The sequence below is a fragment of the Neolamprologus multifasciatus genome, chromosome 16 (genome assembly GCF_963576455.1).
Source record: "Neolamprologus multifasciatus chromosome 16, fNeoMul1.2, whole genome shotgun sequence".
Taxonomy (NCBI): domain Eukaryota; kingdom Metazoa; phylum Chordata; class Actinopteri; order Cichliformes; family Cichlidae; genus Neolamprologus; species Neolamprologus multifasciatus.
The window spans coordinates 18,010,851-18,030,770 of record NC_140454.1 but is presented as its reverse complement, the minus strand read 5'-3'; the positions used below and the strand labels follow the sequence as shown (position 1 = coordinate 18,030,770).

Genomic DNA, 19,920 nt, shown 5'->3' with positions numbered 1-19,920 from the left:
GATTTTGGCCACTGCTAAAAGTTTGTTATTTTTTATAATGTATTGTATTTAAAAGCTCGCTAACACTTCAACAGTTCTATACCCCAAATTATTATGTTTCAAAACAAAGAAAAAATAATATCAACCTAAAAAAATTAACTTCTGCTCCTTTTTTTGTACTTAATATCTCCATTTAAAAATGAAATTTGCAGTTAATATAAGCTTAAGATGACTTTTTAAAAAAATCTCTTCATCATTCAAAATGCACACACACAGGACTTTAACTGTCATATCTTATAACTCATATTTTGGAGCTTTATATCTTGTCAATGGACCCTTCAATACGCAACTTAAAAAAGATGGGATATGAATTCCTGCCATCTAATTAGTATATGACCCACAGCCACCCCGACCTTTTTGCAGCCTTTCTACATGAGGTTGTCACCAACATTCAACATTTATGTAGGTTGTACAAAAATGAATAAACACATTTTGATGAAAAAAAAACGTTTTTTAAATGCTATACATGGCCATGTTCAATGTAAAATAATATTGATTAGCATTAAACTAGCATTAAAGCTAGGCAAAAGGCACGATGTACTTTTCTACTTTAACAGGAGTGTTTCGTAATAGTTTGGTTTTTTGCAATACTGTTGCCCTTTTGCAATACATTTTTTGACTCTGAGGAAAATAAGTTAAAAATAAGTTAAAATTCCAAAACTGTTAATTTCTTTGTCTACAAATTTGTTATTGGTAATATTAGCAGCAGTACATTTTCTTAAAGCCTACATTTTATGTTGCCTACATCATCTTTATGACAATATAAATCAGCTATGCCGTTATTAACTGCATTTCTTTTCTCTCCGTCAGGGCCAGATGGTGGCCCGAGGGACCTACAGTGAGTTGCAGGGCTCTGGACTAGATTTCACCTCTCTGCTCAAGGAGGATAAGGACCAGGACGAGCAGAGGCAGAATACCACTCCTCTCTCAGGCACCGTCTCCGGCCTCCCTCACGCACTCTCTGACAACTCATCTATGTCTTCCCTTTCTTCCTCTCGTTACTCTTTGATTGAGGGAACAGAGCCACTTGCAATGGTAGGTGTATGTAAAGCACTAGATTTTAATTGGAAAAAGAATCAAGTTTTTAACCAGGCATGTATAAAACTCCTCTTGTGCCTGCCTGCTGCGCATCCTTTAAGCCACTAGAGTGCAGAAGAAGCTCACTTTTCCTGCTTACCGTTCACTACAGCCTGCTTTGAAGTGTTGCTAGATGACTGGAATTGACACTAGTGTCTATTTCTAGGTAGTGCAACCAACAAAGGAGGAAAGCCGCTTTGAAGGCAACGTCGGCCTGCATATGTATGTGAAATATTTCATGGCAGGTGCTAACTTCCTGGTCCTCTTGGTCCTCATTTTATTGAATGCCCTTGCACATGTGAGTTTGCTTTTTACTTTCTATCATTATTGCAAAAATACAAAGGATTGTTAATTTTTAACATAAGATTATTTGTAGTGACATTAGAAGTTTTGTTGTTTTCTTAATCTTTGACCTAAAAACATCTATGTTTTGTTTTCTTTTTTTAGCTTACATTTGTTCTGCAAGACTGGTGGCTTGCGTGCTGGTGAGGATTTGTTTTTTTGCAAAAATAAATACATTAAGTAATTAAAAAAAATAAAATAGTGGGATTTATAAGTCAAACGGGCGCATTTACTTGGACTGAAAATGGTTTAATAGAACATAAGTGAACAAAACTGTCTTTCTTGACTTTATCTGTCACTTGTTGAAACTGATCTTGTGCTTCGAGATGGGAGGAATGTGTGTTGTGTAGTGCCTACATGTTGCAGCTTTATTCCTTTGTTGTGTTTATTTGTCCTTGTGGATTTTTGTTTCTTTTGTGACTTGACTCGACAGGGCCTCTGAACAGAAGCACATCACTGTGACCGAGCACCTCAATGGCAGCTTCCCTCGGCAGCTGGACCTTGACCTGTACCTAGGTGTTTACGCAGGTGAAGCTCACTGAGCGCATATTGCTTTTTGTGTACTCCTGAATCTCTGAATACCGCAGCCATTCAATGAACAGATCCACAGTTCTTTGGCTGTAGCCCAAGGCCTTCAAGGCCCAGTGTATGTGTACATGGGCCTCAGCTGTACAGCGAGATAGCAGTGCCTTTCTTGTTCTCTGCCGTTGGATTGCTCCGATTGCTTCCTTGTGACTCTCAGCCTCTTCACTCGCTCAGGCTTTGTGCTCACAGTGGTAAATCAGCATTCAAGTAAATGAAAAAAAAAAAAAACACAAATGAAGAGGAAAAAAATGTGTTTTTGTGTGTACAGTATGCTCAACAATGTCACTTGAAATGCATAGCTAATCACAGAACAAGCACAAGGATAAGACTATAGTGTGCTGATGTTAGTTTTTGTATTTTTGTCAGGTTTAACAGCCACTTCAGTTGTGTTTGGCTTCGTACGCAGTCTGGTCTTCTTCAATGTCCTGGTGAGCTCGGCCCAGACCCTTCACAACAACATGTTTAATGCCATCCTCCGGACGCCAATACGTTTTTTTGATATCAACCCAATTGGTAAGTGGCTCACCAGCCTTTCGCATTCACATTTTAATGACATAGCCTTTTTTATAGCATGGTCAGTGATATGAGATGTTTATATCCAGAAGGACCTGGATCCAGTCGTTGCTGGAACATCTGGCCACTAGAGAGCAGACTGCTCCTTACTTTGTCATGTTTTCATCCACCTACAAACATTCAAATACTTTTCTTTATCCTCTATAATTTGTCATGGCTATCAGGTTTCTTATGATGTAATCATTTATACATTCATGTGTTGTTTTTTATTTTTAATTAATATTTTAATCTGCTTAATTAAGATGTTTTTCCCATGTTAGGTTTTTAAACAGTCATGTTTTATTTAATGTGAATAAACAATATAAAAAACTCATAAATATTTATCTAAGATGTATAATAATAATAAAGAACTGAGATTTCGTTTAAAATGAAGTGATTGTAAAAGTCACTGCTGGCAGGTAAAGACTGTGCAAGCAAGATGTTAATTGTGTCAAAACGGTGGTGATATGACTTCATTTTTTAGCCATAATGTACTTAGAACCAGCAAAGAGACTGCTATCTATTTCATTGTGAACCTGAACAAAAACAATCACATGGAATATATGGTGTTTGCAGTAGATCTTGGACGGTGTTGCGTGTGGATTATAAAGAAGTGTAAATAGAGACATATTTGCCTTGTGCGCTGTATCAGAAATGTTGATTATTTCATTAGCTTTGTAGGCTGGAGCTGCTGGGTCACTGAAGCTGGCAGATGGACGTCATTTTAAAAGTGAGCAAACACTCCAAACGTGTCTGACTTTACTCAGGGAGGGAAGCAGTTCTTTTTTCTTTATTTTTTTTTAAATAGGCGTCAATGAATGTGAGTGGATAATTCAAGATTTGCTTAAATTAGCTGCAGTTTTTTTTCCCCTCTTCTCCATAATTTATCTCCATAATATTAGTGCATTAATTAAAGACCTGTTTTAATTAGGTGAAGTAATGTCACTACAATCTGTCATTCATATCCAAAGTCAACTGTCAAGTGGCCCACTTTGATAACTTTAATTTTTCTGGAGCATTGTTCACCCGTCAGTAGATAATTACTCTGCCTAATCTCCTCATAGTGACATGCGTGTACAACACAATCAGCTTGGGTGGGAATTCTCAACAAGAAGGGGAACTTGTATCTGTATAATGAGTCATAATAAGCTGGTAACACAAGTCTAAATATGATTTGAGGGTGTTCAGGAGCTTGTGGTTTCTGCTAGCATTAGAAGTGGGTGTAGCGACAAAGCTTTTCTTTGCAAAGCTGTGTTTGGAGCAAACACCGCGTGTCTTAATCTTTGACTTTTGTTTTTACTGCCGCCGTTGTGTTATGCATTGGACTACCTGGCAGCTTATCTGGGTGTGCCTTGCTTGGTAATCTATGCACAGGAGGAGAACAAACACTTTGAATAATGTAATAATCTGTTTAATAGCGCAGCAAAGGAGAGGCTTAACAGACACTGCTATCTGATCGCTGTTGTGCTGCTATCAGTAACCATTGTGTGACCAGTCCAGTCATTACAGCTCGGTTGCTAGTCTGGCAAACAACAGTATGTTTGACTGGATTTACACACACACACACAACTATCCCGGAGTCTGCGTTTCCTTTTTCCTCCATTCAGTCAGCAATAAATTAAGAAAATGTATATCAGTATTTTTATTTGCACTGTATAAATAAATTCAACGTACTTATATTTTATCCCCCCCTTCTTTTGTTATGTATTTTTAATTAATTTATTACCTCAAGTAAAAAAGCATCATGACAAAAGCAGCTGTTGTCAACTCCTCTTCTTCCCCTCCTAATGTTTTCTTTCTGTCTAAACACTTTTGTTCTTTAAAAAAAAAAAACACCCTGCCACTTCCATCACAGCGTTTACATTCACTACTGTCTTGTCGTAAGTGTGAGTGATTTGTAACTGTGTGCACATGTGTTGTTAAGGATTTGACAGCTGTTTACATGTGTAAGTGATAGGTGCGCTGCTGCTGCTGTTGCTGCTGCTGCTGCTGAACAGGCACGGTGTTTGATAGCCGTTCTCAGAGTTAAAGGTTACCATTTCAAGCGTCGCTGCACAAAGGTCTTATTTGTTATTCTTTGAATGTGGTTTATAACAATGGAGTACAGCTGTGGTGAATTATGATTGACGGAGAGGTATTGTGGCTCTTCTGTATCTGCCACTGAATACCACTGCGCCATTTAAATCTGTGACTTTGTTATCTTTTGTGCTGCGCAGACATAGTTGATTTCCAAGTTGGTGCTTTCAGTGATTAAAACTCTTTTTCGCGTTGTGACAGTACTCTTTGATAATTTTAGAGATGACAGAAAACAGAAGCAGCTTTTTCCTCCGTTTTATTATTTTAAATGGCTTTAAATATTCATGTTGCCCCGTTTGAGTAATGTGTACAGTCTTATTGCAGCTGTTCATCCAAATGTGATCCATTTAGAGCAGCACAGACAGCGGTGGATGTGTTGAGCTGATGTTGATCCCTGTAATTTAGTGTCATTGAGTGGGCTAATCCCCTCAGAGACTGCAGGCCAGGGCTTCAGCTCATCAGCACAGTCGAGGAGTGGAGTTTCAGTCAACACATGCACAGACACACATCCACAGCCCTGTCTCCCATCAGCATAGTGGGCCATCTCAGAGCTGGGTGTTGCTGTTGACGCAGTGAACATTAGATCTTCTGTAGTCACTGATGTGAGATTCTAATTGTGTCCACAGAGGCAATGTTTTTAATGTCTGTATTTCAGGTCTGGGATGCAAGAGTGTTAGGAGTGAAGTGAAGGAAGTACTGCAGAGAGGATGATGATATCGAAGTGTGTAAATTGAATGTGGAGATGGAGCCGTGTGTGTGTGTGCAGTATGGCTGATAGGGCTCCCCCTCGCTCTGCACTTCCACTATTTAATTGCATGAAAGGGAAGGAGAGGAGATTGCAGGAGCCTGGCGGTGTGAGCGAAGAGAATGGATTTAGAATGTATTAGTATTGGCAGCAAGGCGCCGGCGGTGGGAGGCTGCCCCAGGCCTCCGGGCCCTTCATGGAAGTGCAGGTGAGCCGTGCCACCTCCAGCCTTGGCAGCCCCCTCCCTAGTATTTCTTCATTATCACACTTGTCTCACTGAAGGGCCCCTCCAACTGCACTGGGGCCCACACATGGAGCGGCTCTGAGTCGTCTCCTTATCTTGATGTTTACAGGGAACAGCGATTTGCCACACGCCCCACTCTAGCCGGACCCCACTGTTCCACTTCTTTAAGTGTGATTGGGGGCCCTTCTCACCTAATATCTCCACCTAAGAGGCCACCTTAGTTGGGAGGGTTTGATATTTCCTGAGCCTGAAAAGTGGTGCAAATCACCCCTGGAGTCTTAAAGCATGAGAAATTGTTTGATACTAATGCTGCTGATATCCTGAAACGTCTATACCCCTCTGCACACAATAGGTGATATTGTTGACAACCACCCAGAGTGATTGAAGCCATTGTCCCACACCGATCTTACCTCATAGGCATTTCCATGCAGTGAATGTCTTTGTGTAACTGCATCACTGTAATGTATCCCCTCTATAGTCTGTACAGGATGGAGAAGGCTCTTTACTTCATCCCCTCTGAAACTCTGTGTTAACTGAGCCGCTTGTCAAACAGCTGATAGCTGACTGATGTTCTCTGCTCTAGCACCCTCTAACCATTGTATGATGTAACCCAGAGAAACCTATCCTTTTCTTATTGGCATTGTTTGTCAGATATGCATGAATTTGGGTCATCTATGGCTTAGACAGTAAAATTACGTAAAATATTATTGGAGCTTTCACAAACACAGTTTGACAAGTACTCCCCCCTTATTTCCAGACTAAAGCAGCGATATTCTGCATTGGTATAGTAAGCGCTCTACCCCCTTGCTTGAACCCTCCCTCGGGATGTCTGTATGCTAAAGGGGCACTCACACTGTGAATAAGATTAGTCTGCCTCCAAGTGTACAACATGCTTACGCCACTTGACTTTGAATCAGTGCTGATTTGGAGCATTGCTGGGTTGTTGCGGGGAATAATGCTCTGGCTGGGTTTATGCAATGGCTGTTATGGGGAGCCCGGCCTCGTCTGCATGCATGTTTTTAGGCAGGAGCGGCATTTTGGATAAAGCTGTAAGCTGCTTACGGCCGTGGAGAGAGGTGATTACAGGGCCCACCTCCGTAGGACTGACTAAGAGGCTCGGAGGCAAGTTTTAGGTCAGCCGTGCCATACCACCACATTCTGCCACCATGTTGCCCAGTGTTTCCTTTCTCTTTTCTTTTACCAAGTCACACCCTGTTCTGTGTATTCTGTGAGCCTAGATAAACTCATCTGCATGCCTGTATTGGTTTGTTTAACTCTATCAGGGGTTGCACCCTGCATTTTGTGAGTACTGCTTTATTTACATTGTCGTCAGACAGATATTACTGTGTGCATAGCCATTTGTCATAGTGGAATACAACTGCTCTCCTAAATACATTAACAAACATCATGGCCCTATTTTAAGGACACTGCAGATTGTTTGTGTCTTTTGACCTTAGAAGAGTTCAAGCTGTGGCAGCGCTGTCACTGCTCTGGTACCTGTTGTCTGCCTCTGAGAGCCAGGGGTCTTCCTTCAGGGACAGAGATAGTAAAAGCCTTTCTGTCTTGCCTGCCTTTAAGGAAGTGTGCTTTGGGGATTGGCTATCAGTGACCCTGCAGTACACAGTGTGTGAAAGCAGCTGGAGTGTAATCTTATGTGCTGTGGGATCAGAATAGTGGAGCAAAGTTACTAAAGGAGTAACAATAAGGGGCTGCCACAGCACCTGCAGAGCACTAGCCAAAATAATGAACGACCGAGCAGATTGGAGGCAACTCAATTAACGTCACTGACACTGCCAGTCAGAACATAAAGGCAGGTACGCAGCTTCTGCTGGCCTTTTGTTCCCTAACAAAAGGTTCCCTCGTGTATTCAGCCAAGAGTAGGACAGTCTTTATGAATCACTAGATGAATAATGATTCATTGTTTAATCTAGATAGGCCTGTATTTTCCATTTGATATCACACTGTATGTAACCTCTGTTCTATTAAGGGGACTCTGATAACAGTTGCTTAATAGTCTAAAGACACGAAGGTAATTGAAACTAACAAAATATTATTTTTATGAATGCAGAGTAGTTAATGGATAAAGCAGATCTGCATTTGGTTTAGATTTGTTGCTCCGAATGTCATATGCACATCTGAACCTGTAACAGTAAAAAACTTAATATGATAAATATTCAAGGAATTGCTTATTTTTTCAGCTCGCTTAAGCACACTATTATTGTTGTACAAATGGCATAACAATATTGGCAACATAAGAAAAATACTGTTTCTATTATAGAGATATTTTTTAATCTGTTCTTTTGTGTTGTGCTTTTTCTCAGGAAGAATCCTCAACAGGTTTTCGAAGGACATCGGTTACCTGGACTCTCTGCTCCCATGGACGTTTGTGGACTTTATCCAGGTGAGTCTCACCTCGGCAGGTTTGGTTGCTGGCGCAGCAGCATGGGGAGGCCATTTCATGCCTGGCTAAACCTGCTTTGTGGTCCGGGTCCCCTAATCTGGAAACAATTACTGTAGGATTACCCGCCAGCGCAGCCCAGCGCCTGCACAGATTTAATAAAAGTGTGCACATAGGCTGAGGGCGTGGCTCCCTCAGCGTGGCACAACAGAAGTGGCATCTTCAGAGAATGTGTAAGGAGAATAAGGAAGTGATTGGAAGAGAGAAAGGCACCAAAGAGGAAATAAAGCCACATGATGGGTCAGATGTGGAAGGGAAAATAGTGGAAATGTCAGGAGAGGGTGAGGTGAGGAAAGAGAAAAAGTCTGACATGAAGTGTTTACAGGAGTACACCTGGACTTTCGCCTCTTAGCCCAATTCGCTTAATGCTTAACAGGTCTTATTGACCTGCTAGCCAAGGGCCACCCTGATGCAAGCCCAGGTTAGGTTACCAAATGCCACCCTGCCACCATGACAGCCATCTCCCACGAAACCCTGCGGAGATGAGCCAGCTCATGCACCTAGCGCCACAAAGAAGGGAATGTTCGCTGCACAATTCGAGGTAGAGGAGCAGGCGTGGCTCCTTGGTTCGGGCCAAAGAATAGAACAAAGGCGCGCTGAAAATGAATCCCCCCTCCACAATGCCTGAATGATGTTTGTGGCAGATACCCATCTCACAGTAGACAAAAGCCATCTTAAATGCTGAAAGCACAAAAGAATATACGCACAAAAGCTTTTTGTCTGCTATAGTTCCCCTCATTTTGATAATAAGGTGAATAATGGTTGAAGTAAAATAATAACTTTTGTAAAGGGCCAATAGGTCCAACCAACAACAGTGAGAGTAGACCACGTCCTGACATAAAACACAGATGGGTTTCAGCTGTGCACTTTTACTTGAATTTCTCCTGCTTTCCTCATTTTTCTAACTGTGTCTTGATGTAAAAGAAATAAAATCTAGACCAGGCCATGTCAAAATCAGACTGGATATGTGCGCATTAGTCTTTTGCTGTAGCTGAAAGTGGGATGTGATTGTTAGAGTGGACAAAGGTAGCATCCTTTGGACAAAGCACTTTTGTTTGTGCTGCTTTCTGCTCTTGTTTGCAAGTGTCTTTCACGGAGCAGCCTTTAATGCTTTCAGGAAGGAAGATTTTCACTCTTTTTTTTATCAAAGTATTAGCTGTTGAGAAAAGCTGCTGATCTCCACTATTGTTGCTCATTCGTGGAGGGACGTTTCCCCATAGTTATTGTCTAAATGGTTGTCAGGAGGGAATAAAGTGAAACTTCATAAACAATGCCCTAACTGGTTTATCTCTTTCTATGGAGAGAGGCCGCTTCTGTGTGGGGATTTGTGCCTTAGCCTCTCCCCCTCCACCCCTCTCTATGGTGGAGTAAGCACTTCACAGCCCTTCAGCACTGCCCCCCAAACCTGCCTAACAAGGGGATTCCCTCAAGCTGGGGGAACCTGGTTACACCCCAGAGCCTCATTTTTCACAGGTCTCATTTAGTAGTAATTTAGTATATTGGGGAAAAAGCCTCTTTCTCTTCCATCTTTATGGTCAGGGGACAAAGACAGAAATGTCAATTAAAAACACCTCAGGCTTTGGGAACTGTCAGCTTTTGTGTGGACTTGACCTTTAAATCCTGGGTTGCCTCTATTTTCACAGAGAGGGCAGAGGAGGAGGCCAAGACAATAGGGGGTGAGTACAGGGGTCTTTCAGCGGATTTTTGTGTGAAGGCTCTTGACCAAGTCGCACCACCAACTGTTGGGACCTGCACTGCATTTATAGCCCTGCTTATCCAGTCAAAATTCAGTTTGTCCGGATGTTTTCACTAAGACACCAGCTGACTTAAGTGTGACCCAGCCTGCTCTTGCCAACGCTAATTCCTTATAAAGACGGGAATAAACAAATTACGGCAATAAATCCTTTTGTGTGCGTGTGAGAAAGAGCAAAAAAAGAAACAGAGACAAACCAAGCACTGAAGGGCTGAACACGCACACAAGCGCAGAGAAAAGATAGCTATTGTCTAAAGAAACACTGGCGGGTGGATCGTTGTGTGAGTCTCTATATTGTGGCACATTGTGTATCAGGCCTCTTTAGTGGCTTTGTGGGATATGAGAACTGCTGACGTAATCGTGGATGCTGTAGGATGGGATTTCACCCGGCTTTCTCTGCTTCTTTACCACGCTGGCGACTAAAGACTGCACTGGCTCCAGGCATTACACAGGTTAGCCTGAGAAACACAGAAGATGGTCCAGAGGAAACATATATAGGCTGTGCCATTGACCCTCTTTGAGCATTGATTTTATGACAGTTCCTTTGTGACACAGAAAGGTGAGCGGCAGCCTTAGGATCACTGACCTGTGCTTGTCTTCCTGGAAAATAAAGTGAAACAGAGGAAAACATCATCATGTGACCCTGTGTGTGTATTTGTGTGCTCTTAACTGGCCACTCAGCAATACCACACATGGTCATTTGATGGCGAGCACCGGCCAGCAAAAGCTTCCCGTGTGAGTATGTGTGGTCTCCCATGATGCTGTGGTCCAGCACCTCAGCTGGTCTGACTCAGAATGCCATCCAGACCCAGGGCTCTTTGAGCCTGGGAACTGACACAACAAAGTCCCAATCTAATCTTGAATCTCACCTCACGTCAGAATGACGAGGACAATGAATTCTAGGCTGACTTTTGTATTTCTGAATTGTTGTTTTTTGTGTGTGTGTGTTGTTTTCAGGAGGGAAAAAAAGGCTGAATGAATTTGCTGGACACTAGTGATTTATAGTAGAGAGTGAGGGGAGACCACATTTCAAAGCCTTTCTCTTATTTCCAAAATGGGGTTGGAAATCAGCAGCTTGACTGAGCCCAAATAAGTGACTTCTTTTACCTTTTCACAGCACACAAAGGCCTAATCCTAGGACTACTTGAGCCACCAATGTAGACAGCGTCTGAGACCACCACAGTATGTGTCAGACCTTCCTCACCACACACAAAACACATTGACTGCAGCTTTATGAAGTGAAAATGGCCCAGAAAGGGAAAATGTGAAGGAGGTGTCCACAGTCATTTCACCCAAAGAAAAGCCACAGCATCTGGGCATTTAATGCTAAAATAAAGCCCAAACACAGAGTAGAATGGATTGGGTCACTTGTATTGTTCCAGAGCCCAAGTGGAACGGCCCTGTTTTGTTTCAGTACCACTGACCCTTGCAACTTATTGTGCTGCTCAGTCACAGAAAAAGTGTGGAGTTTAAAAAAAAAGAAGAAAAAATTCCAACGATGACAGAGGACTTCTTTTGAGAATTTTTCTTTACCACGCTCACCCCTCATTTCCTGTTTTGTTTGCACTTCTTTCCCAGTGGCAAATATTGCACACTGTCAGTAAATAAAGGGAGGATGAAAAAGGGAGTTGTAAAAAGCATAATGATTCCGTCTGTCCGGAGGGATGTTTAATTAAAGCGAAGTGTTTATTTTCAGCTGGTGAACAACAGTCACTATCATTGCCGAACACAAATATAGCAATTAACTCCAATTTTCTACATTTATTTGGACATCAAAGAGCTGATAGAATCATTGAGAAAATAAAGCAATTAGGGTCAGCAGAGATCTGAATGGTCTTTGGACACAGCAGTGCACCCAGTTTGCCTGAATGACTGAATCGCATGCGTGCGGTAGCTTTCTTTTCTCGCTAAAGAGCTATTAGCGCTAATTCTTTATTTAAACAGTTTGTATACAAAACCTTTCATCCTTTTATCCACTTTTATGTGCAGCGGGATGTGGCTTTGGGAGTTTTCTGTTCCTGTGTGGTTTCATAGGAGATATGAATGTGGTCTGAGGGGGTGAGGTGTATACTTGTAGGCTCACTTATCAGAGTCATCTGTGTGTAGTGTGGGTGGGGGCCATGGTGTCCCCGATCCTAACACGATAAGCGCCAAACCACGCAAATGGATCACATCAAACAGGGCCTTGGCGACAGCGGGCTCTGGGGAGCAGGAGGAGGCAAGGCTTGTATCTAATGGTTCTTGTTCCTCCTACTGTCCCCTTAGATGACCCCACTGTTAGATAAAGCCAGCCTGGCTCAGACTTTTGTGGCCACCGCTGAAATGGGCCCAATTAGAATTCAGATTAACCAACCAGCAAAATGTGAATGAGCAGTGTCACTGTGTCACCAGTCATCAACTGGGTAGTGAAAGAAAAACAGTGTAGGTGATAAGACATTTGTTCAGTTAATATTTGATCCCCGCAAGGGAAGGCTGGATAACACGTGGTAATGGCCTGTGTGCCACCATCTCACTTTGCAGTCTGGTAGCCTTCCATCAAGGCTAAGATTGAAACTTATGTACTGTGAAATTCTTGGGATCAGTTGTGCTCAGTAGCTTCGACTCACTGTTTGATTGTGTGGGCTCCACTACTGCAATGGTTAGACTAGTAATTCCCTCTTATCTGAACTGCAAATGGAATTGACTGGCTTTTCATCATAAAACTACACTGAAAGTGATCATGCTTAAATGTGTGCTTAAGTAGCAGATAACATCCGTAATTAAGGTGCTAAATTAAATTTTCATCTCTCTGGGCTAGTCTGAGTCCACTGAAGGTAACAGTATGATCCTAATCTCCACGTTTTAGGATTCATCTTTTTGGATGTATCTAATTTCAGGGTGTGAGGTTTCAGTTGAACACAACGTATGCCTTTCGGTTAGGAAGTGTTCTTCCAACCCATATTAATGGCTGGAAGAAATGTTGATATACTTCAAGTAAAGGAAATTATTAAGACCACAATGGTAAACAAGAGACATTATTATCAGAAGTCCTGTGCCCTTGTTAACCAAAAAGTGCAGGATTATTTAAAAAACAAAACAAAAAAAAAGTATTATAGAAAAAAAGTACTCAGAATTAAAAGAGGAGACATTACTTCTCCTTGGTGAAAATGCTTAACAAATAAAAAGTAAGGAAACAAACCAAAAACTGTGTTTTCTTAAATCTTTAGTAATGTATTATGTTTTACTAATACATGTCTATGCTACAGTATTGTTTTGCTGTGTTTATGCTGTTGGCCACAAAATTAAATCAATACAATGCTTTTCTGGTGTCATGGTAGCCGATTGCTAGGTGGTTGCTAGGCAACCTGATGGCATATTTATATATAATGTATAAATTAAGATTTACTGATACAAATTAGAACTTGTCATTGTGAAAGAAAGATTACACCAAAAACAGTTCACTTTAACCCTTTGCTAGCTGGTTGCTAGGTAACATGAATACATCATATGCAACATAGATGAGAACCTTAAGATGTACCTGCACGGTGCCAAGTTTGGTGGCTCACTTCAAGTTTACTTGATGGTGATTGAAGAAACAATCAGACAGACAAATTTATTTTGTGTGTTGTATCAAGGTAAATATATCCCAACACTTTTAATGTAAAAAAAAAAAATCCTTTTGAAATGTAATATAATTTTCTAAATAAAGTGAACATAACAAAAATCTTAAAAATGTGAGCTGTTCTTTTTTTATGGCAGAAAAGTAGTTTATTTTTTTTCTCAACTGGTGTTTAATACGATCTTTAATAAAAGTATCAGTATTAAAGTAACTGATGGCAACGACTCTTGCTAGCTCACTTTAACTTAAATATATCAATCAGCAATTATTATGTGTTAGTATCAAAGGTAATATTATTTACATTTACATTTTCTTATTCAGATTGTTGAGTCATTGTGTGATATCAATTTTAATATCTCTATAATAAAACTTTATATGCCACCTCACATGATACTTGAGTGCCTGATAATTACCATCAATATAGGCTGAGGTAAGATTATTTTATCTTTAAGACTAATAGTCATAATGAGTCTTTATGAGATGGTTATTTCTAAACGTTATGCAGGTGTAGGTGCTTTGATAACCGTCAGACTCATTGCCTGCAATCCTGTTTAGGCAGCTCTGGTATCCTGGTCTAGATGTGTCACAGAGCCATTAACACGGGTGATGAGTCACTGTGTTGTTGAGGGCTGTGCGGTTTGAGTGTGATGTATCAGACACCCACAGTGTGGTTCCCAGAGCTCTCTGCCAGTCACTGTGGCCATGCCCGTTGGCTGGCTGCTCTGCCAGGGAGGCTTACAGGCCAGAAGTGTTGAAGGGAAAACCCTAGAGAGCCAGGGATATGAGCTGCAGTGGCCAAGTGGTAAATTCTCACCTGCTACTAAGTGAGAATTAGCGCTGCGATCGTTTTCTTTTCACACTGTGAGTCACTTAAGCTCAGTCCCACAACCTGCTGTTACCTTACTATGTGCCTGAGATGGTCTCACACAAATATAGCTGAAAGGTTTTTCTTGTTCAGCCCTAACAAATAAGCCTCACTGCCCCATCGGTGGCCCACACAACAGAAGCAGAGCTTTTGACGCTGATGCTGTTGAGTTATTACTGTGCTTACTCCTCTCCTTTTCTCCCAGGTATTTCTGCAAGTCATCGGAGTGATTGCAGTAGCTGCTGTCATCATCCCCTGGATTCTTATTCCTGTTGTTCCTCTTCTTGTTGTCTTCCTGTTTCTGCGATGCTACTTCTTGCAGACCTCCAGGGACATCAAGCGTCTAGAATCTACCAGTAATTTTTTATTTATTTTTTGTGGTGTGGGATTTGGAAGAAATAAAAGCACAGACTACAGGAATGCTAATAGGCTATTGAAAAAAGCAGTGATAATTAGCATAAAGGCTAAAGATGGCAGTGGCCTATGCCTTGGTCACACGCAGTTTCCTCAAAAGATGAGAGTTCATGACTTCACATATAATAGGAAAAAATGTCAAGTGGTCATGACTAGGCCACATCAAGCTTTAGTTCCTTTATTTCATTCAAAGCTGAGAGCCAGAATGCGCATTGACTAACAAGTGCCGTCATTTTTTAGAACAAATGCTTTGTTTGAATCATTCAAGGAGGCATTTAGGTTTTGTTAAGGAGTTTGTAAGTCTGATGAGTTGAAACAAAAGACGGCTGAATGGCGACCTTTCCTTAAATCACCTGTATTATTGTTAGTATAACAGAGTACACATTCATATTTTTCACTTCACATACTGATACGCTGCAAAATAAAACCGAACAGTTCAGACTATTAGTATTAAATGTACCCTGACACTATAATTGTATTTAGAAATCTGGTCAAAACTCTTAAAAATGTTAAATGCCTCGCTAAGCTGTGTTTTTTGCCTTGTATATTTCCTATAGCTCGGAGTCCTGTTTTCTCCCACCTTTCCTCCTCTCTTCAAGGCCTGAGCACCATCCGTGCCTTCAAGGTTCAGCAGAGGTTCCAGCAAATGTTTGATGTGTATCAAGATCTTCACTCAGGTGAGACGAAAAAGACATATTTGTGTTACATCTAATGAGCTCCATTATCAATCTCATCTAAAGCCATTCATGATATTCAGACTGTATTAAGAAGTATTTCCTCATATGCAACATGTGGAGTCTGTCTTTGTTAACAGAGGCCTGGTTCTTATTCCTGACTACCTCCCGCTGGTTTGCCGTGCGACTCGATGGAATTTGCTCAGTTTTTGTCACCATTACTGCTTTTGGCTGTTTTTACCTCAGGGATGGTACTGTATGGGTTTTGACTCTGTGCATGCTAAGAGACATTATTAGCAGAAGCAAGAGGAAGGACTCGTGCATGTGTGACTGCATGTTTACTTCTTCTTTGATAATACAGGACTGGAACCAGGTGCAGTGGGTCTGGGTCTGTCTTATGCAGTTACGCTCACAGGCATGTTCCAGTGGGGCGTCAGACAGAGTGCAGAAATTGAGAACATGGTGAGAACACGTAATGAACAAGGGTTTGATGGTTGGTTAACTTCCATTTGAGTCCAAATGTGACCATAATTTGCTAAATTAACACGATGTATTAAATTAGGCTTGAAACTAGAGACTGAGGCCATAAACTCATCAGCATAGTGTTCACTGTGGTCACAGATACAGATTTTAATTAATTTATAAATTGTATTATAGGGATTTTCTGTTACATAAAGTTATATAGGAGCAGCTTATTTATTTATTTATTCATAAAATAGTTAAAAGAGGAAAAATTATTTTAAGGAAGTGCCTACTATATGCTTTATTTTTGCAGATGACATCAGTGGAGAGAGTGGTTGAGTATGCAGAGCTGGAGAGTGAGGCATCATGGGAGTCAGACAAACAGCCACCGAGCGATTGGCCCAAAGCAGGCGGCATCACTTTTGACAGAGTCAACTTCTCTTACAGTGCCAGTGAGCCTTTGGTCCTGAAGAACCTGAGTCTTGTCTTCAAATCTAGAGAAAAGGTCCTTGTCTTTATTCCCACCTGTGCATGCTTACTGGAGTGCATAGCCCATGACTAAGGTTGATATGCAGCTAGTGTAGTAGGTGTGGTGTGATTCTTTTTTTATGTGGCATTATTCTCAAATCAATTATTAAAGGGACACCACATTGTGCTTCTGAATCTTCAGGACTATACCATTTGTGATTCATGGAATACATATCATGTAATTAAGACTGTTCAAGTGGATCCATTTGTCTCCAATTTGCATTTTGAGCTACCTGACGGTGACAACTGTTTATTCACTATAAGAGAGAGGAGAGGCCGAGGTAGAGGGGTGAAGGAAGAGCGAGAGAGGGGAAGGCTGAGGGAGATGGTTGAGGATGATTGAAATTGTGTTTAATGCAGGGGGTGTATTTTGCATGGCTACGGTTGGCCAGGGCGGCTGATTTCACAATGGATGGGTTGATAAGTGCAGAGGCCCTGGCTCTGACAGCCCATGGGAGGGATCTCTACCGCATGCCTTGGGGGTAAAAGGCTTTGTGCATCCTGACAGTTCCCCTGACACCCTTTCACCTGCACCTACCATCTACAGTATAAGATCCTTTCACTTTGTCCCATACAGCAGTCATACGCTGTATGTGTATATATATATATATATATATATATATATATATATAAAAATATATTCATTTCACAATCCTTGCATTTCAATTTGGTTCTGCTGTGGCTAAAGTGTAATGTCACATTAGATTTGCGTGTATCCTCTTGAGCAAATGCAATTACTTTTGGTGTGTATTTACATTCATGTAGTGTGGAATTCTTCTTATGTAGGTTTAAGCAGATGAATGCAGAGACACGATTTCAGATTCAGTCGCATACAAGCACTTGGTAATTTTTTAAATGTCCATGTAGGCACTTACTTTATAAGTACTGGGGGTGGGGCTTAATTGTCACATGTAGGAGGGCCTATGTGTTTTAAAAATCGGAATGTGAGTTACTCTAATAGCTCCTATGAGAGTATGGATGTAGCATGAGAGAGTAAGCATATCATTACTTCTCTATTACCTGTCAGCCTAACCACTTATCTTTCTGTATCCACATGCCCAATGGCTATGCAACAGCATATAACAAACCTAAATGGTATGACACTAGTTCAGCAGAGCAAGCGGTGCAATGCTAATAAGATTCCTGTTCATTGGATTCAGCCCACCTCATGAGTTTTTGTTCTTTGGTATCCCAAGTCTGGTAAAATACTGGAAACACGTATATTATACTGTCATTTTATGTGTTAACTACCATCACACGTATGTACAGCATTAGCAGATACCTGTGGATGATATGACCTTGTGCTTTAAAGAAAGTATCGGGTGATGACCTGCAGGTTACCATACCCTGGGGTAGTACCATAGAGCACATAAACAAGTATGAGTGAGTGGTAATTTTGACTCGGCCAATTTATTAGGTGTGTTCAATGAGATTTGATAGATTTGATACGCTGACCCTGATGGGGTGACTTTTAGAAGAGCCACAAAACTATAGAGGCCCGTTTATGTCACCTTTTACAGTTGGTTAAAATGAGTAACTAAACTTTTCTAACCCACCCACATTGGTGTTTATGAGATAAGCACACATCTAAATAAATATAGCACACTTAAAAATAGCTAAATTGAATTATAAACACGTTAATTGTCCCTAACACAAATGCTACAAATGAATTTATACGTGTCATTAAGCTGAAACACTTAAATATGATTAAGATATAAATGATTTGATTTGATTAAGGGAAATATTTTTAGCTTTAAATCTTGATTATGAGGGTTAGAGAGGCTTACAGAAGGATTTTCTCCATTGCCCACCATTTTTTTAGTATTTTGACTGTCTAGTAAAACACAAACAATTTCATACATAAATATTATAGGACAGAGAATCTTCCCTTAGTTTTTATGCCAGTATTGTACAAAGGTTAATATTGTAGTTTGCCAGGCAACTGGGTCTCTTACTGACAAAATAATAAGCACTATTTTATTTATTTATGGGTTTTTTTTGTGGGCATTTACTAAGACTTTACAGATATAACATACTAGCTCTTTCCACTGTAGGTTGGCATTGTTGGACGCACTGGTGCTGGTAAAAGCTCCCTGATCTCTGCCTTGTTCCGGCTGGCAGAACCTGAGGGAAGAATAACGATTGACGGATTTCTGACGTCTGAGATTGGTCTTCACACACTGCGACAGAAAATGTCTATCATCCCACAGGTGCGTTTTTTAAATTTCAGTATCAGCAGTTGTGTTTTGTAACTAAACACAGTAAATAATAATCATCTGCAGTGAATCTAGGTTAGAAAGATATTACTTATAATATAATATATTAATTACTACCATGTTTAACCTTTTCGTTCTAAAGCAGCTTTGCTTTGACACCTTCTGCAAGGTCCCATGATTCCTCATGATTGAGTAATGGCAGAAATGTCAGCTGCACGACGGTAACAGAAGCCTGCATGCTTTTGCCCTTGTTAGACTTGGCTTTTAAAAAAAGCTAAAACAAGTGAGGAGAATTACAGTCGTCACTCAGGGGATTTCTGAAAGTGAGACAAACGGATGCCTTGAGACAGTTTAACTTTATTTCCGCTTGTTGAAACTGATACGGCATTAAGAAAATGCCAGCCTGCGGGTGAGTGTCAGCAGAGAGGAGGGAGGGGAGAAGACTCCCACGGCCTATACTGTGAAGAGAGCAGTTCCCCATCCCTGACAGAGGATTAGCCCTCTACCCCCCAAACATGGGAAAGCTGCTTAGAAGAAGTCTCCCCCATCCTCACAGTCAGAGTCCCCTTGTACACCGTCACTTAGCTCAAGTCTTAAACATTTCTAGGGTGCAGCCAAGATGCCCAAAAACAGTTTCATTAATGCTTTTCTGTGGATTTGATAGGTTTCTGGCATTGCTACTACTTCAGATAAAGTTTCACTTCTTAGTCCAAACTAGTTTGCGATGGATTTGATGTATGTTTGATGGGATTTTGTTTACTCTTTCTGCATCTCCTAGAGGGAGAGACTGCTACAAAGTGGCAGGTTACGAGTCAAAACTTTAACTGCACGCTCATCTCATCTGTATCACATGCTGGATGGCATTTTCATTATGTAGGCAGCACTCGGGAGAGTAGAGTTTCTCTGTAGTCTGTTGTTAGTATTACAAACTTATATATGGAGCGAAGACTCTTGGATTTACACAAATTCATCTGAAAGCCTTTTTTTATTCTCCCGCTAGACGTCGATGAAATGATATGCAGTCAACCTTTCACTTGAAAAAATTTTTTTGACATAAATTGCAGGTTGTCGTACTTTTCATTTGGAATTTTGAGTTTGATATGTAAACTATACATTGCCGCTGAGGAGTTTCATTATTTGGCGCCCACAGATTTGATTATGATAAGCTTGTATTAGCATATGGCATTAAAAAGGGATCCATTTCAGTTTCTATTGAATTCTCAGGAATGACTTAGGAGAAAAAAATGAATTCTGTGGCAAACAGAGGGCTTAGAATTGGTGGAGCACATAAT

The 19,920-nt window shown here is 40.9% G+C and overlaps 1 protein-coding gene across 4 annotated transcripts in view; it reads left to right on the top strand.

Annotated features, from left to right (window-relative positions):
• Positions 1 to 19,920, top strand: part of LOC146500633 (ATP-binding cassette sub-family C member 4-like) — an 80,182-nt gene that overhangs the window by 7,930 nt on the left and 52,332 nt on the right. For all 4 annotated transcript variants that reach the window (XM_085135289.1, XM_085135287.1, XM_085135290.1 and 1 more), the window contains 12 exons: positions 850 to 1,078; positions 1,287 to 1,414; positions 1,564 to 1,601; positions 1,892 to 1,986; positions 2,410 to 2,556; positions 7,982 to 8,061; positions 14,540 to 14,690; positions 15,306 to 15,425; positions 15,563 to 15,673; positions 15,784 to 15,884; positions 16,198 to 16,389; positions 18,467 to 18,622. In XM_085135289.1, coding sequence (XP_084991415.1) covers positions 850 to 1,078; positions 1,287 to 1,414; positions 1,564 to 1,601; positions 1,892 to 1,986; positions 2,410 to 2,556; positions 7,982 to 8,061; positions 14,540 to 14,690; positions 15,306 to 15,425; positions 15,563 to 15,673; positions 15,784 to 15,884; positions 16,198 to 16,389; positions 18,467 to 18,622 — 1,548 coding nt within the window. The remainder of the gene's footprint in view (positions 1 to 849; positions 1,079 to 1,286; positions 1,415 to 1,563; positions 1,602 to 1,891; positions 1,987 to 2,409; positions 2,557 to 7,981; positions 8,062 to 14,539; positions 14,691 to 15,305; positions 15,426 to 15,562; positions 15,674 to 15,783; positions 15,885 to 16,197; positions 16,390 to 18,466; positions 18,623 to 19,920) is intronic.